Source organism: Apis dorsata, unplaced genomic scaffold (genome assembly GCF_000469605.1).
Source record: "Apis dorsata unplaced genomic scaffold, Apis dorsata 1.3 scaffold_225, whole genome shotgun sequence".
Taxonomy (NCBI): domain Eukaryota; kingdom Metazoa; phylum Arthropoda; class Insecta; order Hymenoptera; family Apidae; genus Apis; species Apis dorsata.
The window spans coordinates 314,131-325,568 of NW_006263507.1; the positions used below are offsets into that span (position 1 = coordinate 314,131).

General features: G+C 20.2%; 1 protein-coding gene across 3 annotated transcripts in view; it reads left to right on the plus strand.

The window, feature by feature from the left end:
• The window catches only part of LOC102671944 (proto-oncogene tyrosine-protein kinase receptor Ret), a 200,808-nt gene that overhangs the window by 177,709 nt on the left and 11,661 nt on the right, over positions 1-11,438 (plus strand). For 2 of the 3 annotated variants that reach the window (XM_031510403.1, XM_006615503.2), the window contains 6 exons: positions 1,784-2,064; positions 3,077-3,256; positions 3,401-3,579; positions 7,182-7,403; positions 8,122-8,224; positions 10,554-10,722. In XM_031510403.1, coding sequence (XP_031366263.1) covers positions 1,784-2,064; positions 3,077-3,256; positions 3,401-3,579; positions 7,182-7,403; positions 8,122-8,224; positions 10,554-10,722 — 1,134 coding nt within the window. The remainder of the gene's footprint in view (positions 1-1,783; positions 2,065-3,076; positions 3,257-3,400; positions 3,580-7,181; positions 7,404-8,121; positions 8,225-10,553; positions 10,723-11,438) is intronic. The other variant, XM_006615504.2, reaches the window with a different exon arrangement.

An 11,438-nucleotide genomic window follows, 5' to 3' on the forward strand; every position in this document is an offset into this window, starting at 1 on the left:
AATTTAAAAATTAGTGTGGATTAAACAATTTAGCAATTAATAAAATAATTTACAATATGAATATCATAATATTACAATATAATATTATAAAATAAATTTTAAAAAAATATAAATGTAGTTTGCTCAAAAAATATTTTTTATATTTTTGAAATAGATATGAATGAAAATATACAAAAAATGAGAAAATTATCGAAAAAAAAATTTTGATTTTATTTTCGAAATTTAAATTATATCAATTCTTAATTAATATGTATTATTTTCAAACATATTAAAAAATATAAAAATCATTTATTATTCTTAAAGGAAGTAAGGAAGGAAAGTAAATAAAAAAATAAAGTAAAACGTTTCTGTTAAACAAAAAATGCGCATGATATGAACTTATTATTGAAATATTGAAGTATTTTGTAATTGATTATAGTAATTGATGAAGACTTTCTTATTAGTTCGCAAAACTGTGTAAAAAAAAAATTTTAATGTATAAAAGTTTTAATACAGTGATGATGTAATAATCTAAGTATTATAAAACTATTATGATAAATAAGCTTCTTACACTATATTTTAACATTTTTTCCAATTTTTTATGTCAAATTGATTAAATATAAAACTTTTTCTAAAATATTTCTCATATGGAATAAAGTAAAAGAATCACATAGTCATAATGCAAAATAACATAATCATGTTAAAATAAACATTTTAACATGAAATAGAATAAAATACTAAACACTAATAACATTAATAACAAAATATTAATAATAAAATAAAAAATTAAATTTACAACATTAAAATCATTAGATAGATTGAATAATAATAATTATTATTCTGATTTTTATAAAAATTAATTTCAGGTATTATTTAATATTGTAATTAATTGATTATAATTTTTTTATGTACAATCATTGATTTGAATAAATTTATTTTAAATTATAATATATATAAATAACATAATAATTATCGTATGATAATTGTTTATCTTTAAAATTATTCTTATTATTAGAATAGTAATTAAAAATTAATATTTTTTTAATAAAAAAAAAATAACATATTTATTTATGATTTTTATTCATGAAAAACTAAAACGTTTATATGTTTATGTCTGAATTTTTTTTAATTTTAATATTTTCCTTGTTACATTTTTAATTATCATATATATTTAGCATCATATATATTTATTATTTATCTTGATAATTATTTTATGTAAAATAATAGTTTTAAAAAAATAAGAATTATATAATTTTTAATGATTTTAAGTGAGTATTTTAAGTGAGTATTCCATTTTATCCATTATTTTGATGAAAATTATATTTCAATATCTTCTATAAAATTCTTTTTATAAAATTGTATTTTAACATGAAATCGTAACTAAATATTTTTTTTTAACACTAGATTTTATTTTCTTATAATCAAAGATCCACTTAAGATTTCTGCATAAAATATTATTTTTGCCTTTCATTTTTTTTTAGCAATCTAAAATTAAGTATTCCATTTTATCTTAGATATTAATAAACAAATCCATTCCCCTACTAATAAATTATATAAGAGTTTTACAATATTTTATAAAGTTATTAATGATATAAAATTAAACATATGAATATCTCAATTAATTTATTAAATTAAAAATTAATTTATTTCTATATTCTTACAAATTCAATATACAAAATACAAAAATACAAATTTTCTCTATAAATCAATAGTAAATAGTATATAACAAATTTTTTCATATCAATATTTGAACGTATTTTGTACAAAAATTCTCCATCTAACGATCGACGCTCCGTTTCAATAGTTAAACATCACCCTAACTTTCTACGGACCGGAACATCGAACAACCACGACAACCTTATCGCCAATACCATCGAACAAACAGCAATCGTTTTCCTATCCCTCAAATGTGAAAGTTGCTCGAATCGCATCTCGTTACACCCGAATCACCAAACCAACTAGCGAGCCGCATCCTTCAATAACATTTAACGTTCAGGGATCAAGCGCATTCGCTGTCACATACAGAGGAGGTATAGTCTATGTTGCCAACGAAGATCTACTCAAAACAGAACCATCTAATTTACTGTAAGTTTAGAATCTCTTCGTTATAATATATATAATTGTGTTAATTATTTATAAAAGGATACCATTCATTTCGATTTCAATGATTTTGATTATCAAGATTGTTATTCTGAACAACTTTTTCTTATGTGATTTTAGTTTTTCGAAATATTTGCAAAGTCTTTTAGGATTATAAATGAAGCGTAAATGATAAATAAAAATTGTGATAAGATTAAATTAGGGACTAATTGATTAGGCATAAGTTAATTAATTAATTAAGTTAATTAATTGTTACTAAAATATAATATTATAATAAATATAATATAATATTAAATATAATATAATAAATATAATATAATATTATATTTATATGTGCTGTACATATAAATATGTGTTATACATATTTGTGTGAAAATGAATGTATATAATAGAAAAAAATAACTTCTATTATGTTATTAGTTCTTAATATGATTATACATTATTGGAAAATTATTACCGTTTTTATCGAAAAATTGATTATATAAATAAATATTTTATGTTTTCAGTATAGTTACATTAGTATAAATATTAAATGAATCTTTTAAAGTTTATTACTGTATTTTTTTTATATATATATAAGTAATTTAAAATCATGAAAAACACTAAAAATGAACATTTGAAACTAATTGACTAATAAATTTCTACGTATTTTCTTCTCTATGTATATATCTAAATTTTATATTCACATTTTTCACATTTTTGTTGTTTTTATAAAATATTTTTTTAATTTATTATACTCATAATAATCAATTAATCCCGATCATACATCTAGTTGATTAACATAGAAAATACAAGAAAAACATTAAAATAACATTAATTAGATCATTTAATTATTTACTTATATAATCGAATGTATAAAATTATATTTTACTTATACAATTTATTAAAAATCAAAAATTAAAAAATTCACAATCTCCCCTAAATAATTAGTGAATTGATCAATGATCGCAATAAGAAGAATTGAAGAGAAGATCGAAAAATTTGATCCATATTTCAGGCTTAAAGTAAAATGGAACGGAAAAGATCGCACTTCCTCGAAGACTATAAGAATCAACTTGACAACGTCGAAAATGGATACGTGCAGCAACCACAAAATCACTCGATTGCATTCCTGCGCTAATGCGGAAACACCAGAGGACTGCGAATCCAGCTGCGGGGTCGCCAGTGGATTTTATAGGTGGCAATGTTTTCCTTTCCTTTTCTTTCACGTCAATGCAAACGAAATCCATTTGGAAAAAGCGTTATTTTCGTCTTCATTTTCAAATCGTTTTCAACGAAACACGGCTCTATAGATATTTTTTCACATCGATCCGCTTTTCAGCAGAGGCAACTTTTCCGGGCAATGCATGTGGAGATGGAACAAACGGTCGAATCAAGTTTCCATGATGTCCGATCATTATCCTACTTGCTCCCCGAATTTGTCGTATTGCCCCGACAATATGTGCGACGAGCTCGAACAATTGGATCCTCGGATTTGCCCACAGGATTGTACGATTGAACGTAAGTTTTTAATTTTTTTTTTTATATTTCATTAATATTGTGAATTTTAATTTCTTAATTACTTTATAAGTTATCAATAAGAAAATTGCAATAATTATTTTTATTGACTAAATAGAAAATTTTACGATGAAAATTTTTGGCACATATTTATTTTAATTCATATTGTGTTATTTCTGATGCAAAATTTATTTTTAAAAGATAATTTAATTCTAATTATTATTTAACAAGTAATATATTTCAATTGATATCATATTTTTTATCCGATTAATGAAAAAAATTCGAAATAAGAACAATATTAGATAATAAATTGAAATATTGATTATTTAAAGAAATAACGGAATAATTTAATTCTTGTAATAATTGTAAATTTGTTTTTGAAATAATATTCAGAATATCAAATGATATTGAATATTGAATGATAAATAAAGATAATGATATAAAATAATATAAGTAATAATATCAATAGGAAACAATAATAAGATAAATATTTAACATTGCATATTAAAAAAAAAAGTTATTTTTATCAAAAAATAAAATAAAATGCTTATTTTCATCACATCATCATTAAATTATTTATAATATAATAAATATTAATAAATAAATCTCAATTAATATTTTTGTATACCAAATATTATTTGTTTTAGCATCAATCGTTTTAATATTGTTATTTTTTGAAGGATTTTAGATATTTCATATATAAATCTTTTAAAAGATAATTACATTTTATCTGAAAAATTGTCAATTTTGAAATCGTTATTTCTTTATGAAAAAAAAAAAAAAAAAATTCTTTTAAAGAATAAAACACTTTACTTTCTTATCTCCATATTAAATTTCCTTAGTTTTGTACTCTATTTCTGAGTTGAAAAGAAAAATAGTGAAAATAGTTTTTTCTGTTTTCTTTAAAATAATAAAATTTTCAAAAATTGAAACAATTTTATCTTAAAAAATTTTTATTGTGATTCATTTCAGTTTTTTAAAAATTAATATATATTTTTTTTTTTACTTTTTATTTTATTACATTTCTATAAAACTTTTTAGGAAACTTGTTTAACTTGTTTTTTTTTTATAACTTCTTTATAAAATATGTAATAAAAATTTTTTAAAATTCATAAAATTATTGAATATTATTGAATAATCAATTACAATAAATAATCTATTTAATCTATTTAATATAATGTAATATAATATTATCAATTAATAATGTAATATGTTACTGTCCTATAAAACTCGAGTAAAACGATGACCATCTAAATTATTATGCAAAGCGTTGATATCCGATAAGGGTTAATATAACCATATGGGGATATAATAAATAAACGTGATAAATATTAACAAATTTTAAATATTAAATATTCCTAATAACTTATATTAAATATATATTATATACTTTATATTTGATACAATAGATTTTTAATATTTTCCTTTTAATTTTAATTTTTTCCAAATCGTATATAATGAACTTCTAAAAATAAAATATTATATTTATTTTATTATCTTTAACAAAATATATTTTAAAATTTAATTTTTAATTTAATTCTAAGATAAATTAAAAAAGATAAATTAATTAATATTATTTATTAAAATTAAATTATAATATCTTATACATACAGAATGTTAACATATTCATTATCTTTGAAGGTAGTTATAAGTAATTTAAATTTGCGCTAGAAAGGCAGACAAATGATGCAACACCGTATTGCAGTGTCAGTGTTGCGGTCGAGTTAATGAAAATTTAAAGATAAAATATTCGTATCAATTTAAATGCTCGATTAATTATCATGCAATGTAATATAATACGAAAAGGTTTGTCGTTATAAAAAAGAGAAATTAAACTTTTTTTTTATCGTGAAGTATTAAAGGTAAAAAATTTATGTAATTTATGACTTAACAAATATTTATCTGAAACAAAATACATTAATTATACGATAATTTCAAAACAAATCGTAGGATAATTTATTTAAAATTATAAAAAATGATAAACCATAATAGATGAAATAATAATTGAAATCATGATTTTCAAAATTTAAATCTAATCAACATTTAAAAAAAAAAATTTTTATATTAGATCTTTTTGATTTATTTTTGTAAATATTATTTATATATATATTATAATAATATATATATTTTTTATTATAATAATATATTTTTTATTATAATATTTTTAACTGTTAGTTAATAGTCTTTTATATAAAATTGCAAATGATGTATAAAATTGCAAATTATATTTTGAACATCATTGAATAATTTATTATCCTTTTTTATTATTCTTTTAATTAGTTTATTTAAAAAATATTATTTAATATTTATTGAACTTAATCATAATCTTAAATTTCATTTTTGATCATTTAGATGTTTTTCAATATTATGAGTTTTTCAAATATGAACGATAATTTAATTCCATTGAGGATAAATGTTTCTTTGTCATGATATCTTGCATGTTTAGTGCTTATCTCACTGTTATAAGCCTGTTTTATGGAACAAATATTACAATTTTTTTCTTATATTAAAACGTTAAACGTTTTCTTATATTAACGATTTCAATGATGTAGTTAATTATAATATTTAATATCTTTTATTCATCTATGATATTTTGTAAATCATTATTAAAAAATAACTAATAATATACAATACAATAATTAAATACAATAATTAATATATACAATATATATATTGTAAAAAATCGTTAAAGAATAAGATTTTCATATTATTTTTAATGTTAAAAAAATCAAATTATGTTTAAAAGTAATAATAAATCATATCAAAAACTAAATTTATAATGTTTTGAAAATGATAGCTTCTTATATGATGAACATAAATAATAATTTACATAATGTGGTAAATTAATAATAATTTACATTTATAATTTTTTTTATAATCAAATATTTTAAATATACCATTAAATGTTAATATACTATTAAAGTTATATAATTTATATTACGTTGATATGTATTCTAGGATAATTAATTATGCATCTTAAAATAATATGAATATATCGTCTTTAAACTTTATGTTAAAAGGTTAGACTAGATAAACGATACTATATTATATAATATATATATATTTTTCCGGTTAACTGAGATATTTCATTATTTCTATCTTATTTCATCTAATACAAAATTAAATCTTTTATAAATTTAAGAAATAAATATTCTCAAATATTTTTTACATATCAATTTCTATATAGATATATATAATATTTAACATATATAGATATTATAATATTTTTTTTTCCAAATATTTTTGATATTTAAAATTTCTTTCAAAAATATTTATTATGCATTTATTATGAAGAAAGAAAAATATTTTTTTACGAATTTTATTGAATTTTTATCTATTTTTCTTGGATTTGCTCGTTTCTTCTCTTGTATTATAGATAAATATGAAAAACATTAAATGCAATGATAAACCAAATAAAAATTTTATTTTTTATATTTTAATAACTCATCTAAAACTTGGAATATCAACAATTTCAAATCATAGATAACACTTCAGGAATTGAGAATAATTATGTGGCTATTAAACAGGGAATGTATAAACTGCCAAGAAAAAAAAGAGTTTTTGAGCGAAATAACAGCGGTTATTATTAAATTTTGACGTTTTAGCGGATGTGCACTTCGCTGATATGAACAAAAATGGACATGGAATCAAAAGTGGTTTAGGAACTTGCGCGTGCAACGATGTATTGCAATGCACTTGCAACGTGGATCGTTTTCGTATAAAAGATACTGAGAAGGGTAATAAAGAAAGAAAAGAATCAAAAGAAGAGAAGGAGGGAAAATTGCAAAATCAAGAAGATAAGATTGTTGTGACTGGCGCTCGAAAAGGTTTGTAGGTTTTTGATGAAATGAAAAATACAAACGAAATTTTATTGATAATTATTTTTTAATAATAAAAAAATTTTGCCTTTAAAAAATTTTTCAGATTTAATGGAAGAAATAATTTTCATAAAATTAATTTTTGAGATATTATAAGAACATCGAAGCATTTTTTTTAAATATATTTTTTAATTTTTCAATTCTTATTTTTATTATATTATCAAATAGAATATTTTCTTATAACCTCATATATAATAATTTTCATAATAAACAAATTAGAAATTTATTTATGATATAATCATTTTTTTTAATATATTCTAAATCTAATTCAATTTTTCTAATCTAAAATTACTTTAAAATTATTTAGATAATAAAAATATATAAAAATATATATAAATATATAATTTGCTTAACATAAAATTAAATTATTTTAAATTTTAATTATTTTACTGAACAATAATATCAAAATTTATAATATAATAAAAATAATATTTTTTGAATAGTTTGCAACAAAATTATAGTTTGCAATAGTTTGTAAAATTTATTAAAATTTTTTTATTAAATTTAATTTTTAATAATTTAAATATTACTATAGAAAGTAATTTTTATTCTACACTATTTGAAAACATGAATAAAAGGATTTTGATCCAATGTTTATTCTATTCTTATGTTGATCGATTTGCTTGGAATTTTCAGGATTAAAACCTGTTTCCTTTTTTTTATATAGCGTCTCATGGACCATGTGGACCTATTTGTATGATAGGCGTGATTGGAGGCAGTTTCTTCGTGTTGATAGTGATCATTGGTTCTTTCGTCACGTCGAGATACAGGTGAGTCATTATTCATAAACTAAGAAACAAAATAGAACATATGCTGAATTTTTATAAGTTTAAAGGAGAGTAAATTCAAGAAAATTTTATGTTTGTATAAAACGATACAAGAATATATATTTTTTTAAGTATATATATATATATATATAAGTATTATATATATTTTTATATATAATTATACATATATATTTAAATTATAATAAATTAAACGATAAATAACAAATGTATTTAAATATTAATTAATAATTCATTACGACACTTTTTATTACGTATTTCAAATGAATTATATACATTGTTTTATTAGTCCATGCAATTTAATTATAATATATATTCCACAAATAATGTCGTTTTAGAAGCGCAGTTTCATTTGTATTTATTAAAAAATTTTAATGTCGAATAAAATTATCGTGACTGCAATTTATAGTAGAATCAAATAGATAACATGCAACTTTAATGAATTAACAAACTATAAATATTCCATATAGCATTATATGTACAAAAGAAATTGGAATCGAAACGTGGTTAAAAGTGAAACGTTCGCATTAAACTGTTTGCAAATCGTGAAAGCAAAACGTGACAGCTGGTCAAATTCTAGATAACTCTCGAACGAGTCCTTTGTACGCGAGTTACATAGATCGTTCGATCAACAACTAAATAAACGGTCTCCGAAAGAAAGAGGAATCAGAATGTGAAGCCGATTCTCAGATAGGTACATATTTCGATAACGACATTCGATCAACGGGTCTGCTTATCGAGCTCTTTCCAGTCAAACGTTCCTTTTGTCGAAGTCGTAATTCCCCGTATTGATGTTACAGTAGGATAACACAACTTCCATCGAACTATCGTCGTCGAAACGAGCGAATATAAACGTATTTACGCATATGAAACAGCGCATATGAAATTGAAAAAGTTTCCTCATCGTATGCTTGCACTTATCTTTTTAGAAAAGCTTGCCAACTAGTGATGGAATTTGAAACATCTCGATTCATTTCGAAACTGTATCGTGTACAAAATATTTCAATTAATTTGATTAATTTGAGAAATATTAAACGATATATTTTATAAAATTGTGAAATTTAAAATGATAATAATTATGCAGAAAAAGAATTATTGTTTTCGATAATCTTTTGATTAATTCTCAGTATCCTATTTTGGCAATTTTTTCTTATATATTATCACTATGTTATCGTTCTTCGGCTTTAATTTAGGAGTTATAAAATATAAAATATAAAATATAATATATAAAATATAAAATATAAAATATAAAAAATAAAATATGTTAAGTAGAATTATATTTAATATTTCAAATGGATTTGATTTAGGATTACATTACATTTATCTAAAATTAACTTAAATTTAAATTAAATTCAATAGTCTAAATTCAAATATAATTAATTAAATAATTCAATAATTATTTAGTTGCATTGTTTTTAATAAATGTAGTTTTTAATAAATATTTAGTAAATATAATAAATTTAGTAATATTGATTTGTGTAATAATTGAATATTGTAATATTAATCAACAAATAATTGAATATTATAATATCAATTTGAAAAATAAAATTTCTATTTAATATCTCTGATATTAAAAGTTGGAAAGATTCTGAATAATTTACTTGAATTATATAATTTATTCAAAAAAGAAACAAATTATAAATAGATAATTATAATAGATAATTATAAATAGATAATTATAAATAGATAATATATTACATGGTATATTATAAAACGATTATTTTGAAGTAATATCAGTTTATAAAAAATTTTTAAAAATTTATAGAATTTGATATTTTTAAACTTTATAACAATATTATATAATATAAATTATAGTTTGAAATATATTTTGAAACATGATATATTTTCTACATATTATTATAATTAAATATGTTAATTTATTTTAGCTGTATAAAAATCCATAGTATTATTATTAGATTTTATAATATAGACTTTATAATATATTTAAAGAATAAGAAAAAAGAAATGAAATACAGAAAAAAGATTTTAATAATTTTGACAAAAAAAAATTTATTGAATTTTAAAAATTTTTTCAAATAGAAACATATAATTCAAATAGAACATATAATTATATTCGAAATAACTCAAAACTTAAAAATTTTGAAATAAAAATTTTAAAATTATTGAAAGTCTTGAAATGCTATTTCAAAGATTACCAATATTCAAATAAATATCTTGTTATTTTTAATACAAAGGAATTTAAAATTGAAAATTTCATTATTACTGTCAGCAAATATTATAACAAATAAAAGTTTAATCTTCTCTTTTTTATTCCCGATAAATAGAAATTAATTTTAGAATATTTTCCTTTTAGACTAGCTGCAAAAGAAGCTCGACGAGAGGGAAAACGAAGAGTCGATGGTGATTCAAATGTTGTTGGCATACTATCCTCGGACTATATTGACAGAGGAGATGGTTTGCTTATCGGCTTGGACACCTTTACTGCGGCGAGTCGCCATCTTCTTCTTCCTAAAATGTCTCCGGTAAGTTCTCTCTTTCGTTCATTTTTACGATTTAATCTCGATTAATCCATCTTCATAATCCTAATCATTTATTCGATTATTAATGAAAATATATCAAAATGAAAGACTTTGAAAAAACGATTCCTATAGACTTAATATATAATTCTTTGCGGTCAATTAGTTGTCAGCCATTAGAATATTCTTCAATCGTATTTTTTACTTTCAACTTTTCGAACGTTACGATTCGTCACTGAAAAAAATTCCAAGAAGATCTTTCAGTAGAATTAATCATATTCAGTTAATTAATTCATAAAACAATTTTAAAGGATATAAATTTTAAAAATCAAAATAAATATATATATAAAATTAATATATAAAAATGTTAATTGAAATTTATTATAGTTAAATTAGCGTAGTTAAATAAGTAATTTAAATTTCTGTTAAATGAGGCGGAGATAGAATGATATTTTTAGCATTTCATTACTTCGCTGACTTATTCTGTTTCTATTTTATTTTCTCTGAAAATTTAATTTGTCTATATTGCAAATTTTCAGAAATATATCTTGATATGCAACTATTATTTTATATATAGTATACATTTTGCATATTTTACTCAAAAAGTATACATACACATACATATACAATTAATAATTAATATATATACATATATTTATACATAATCTAATCTAATTAAAATATGTAGATATTTAAAATAGAATAAAACAGAAAAAAGTTAT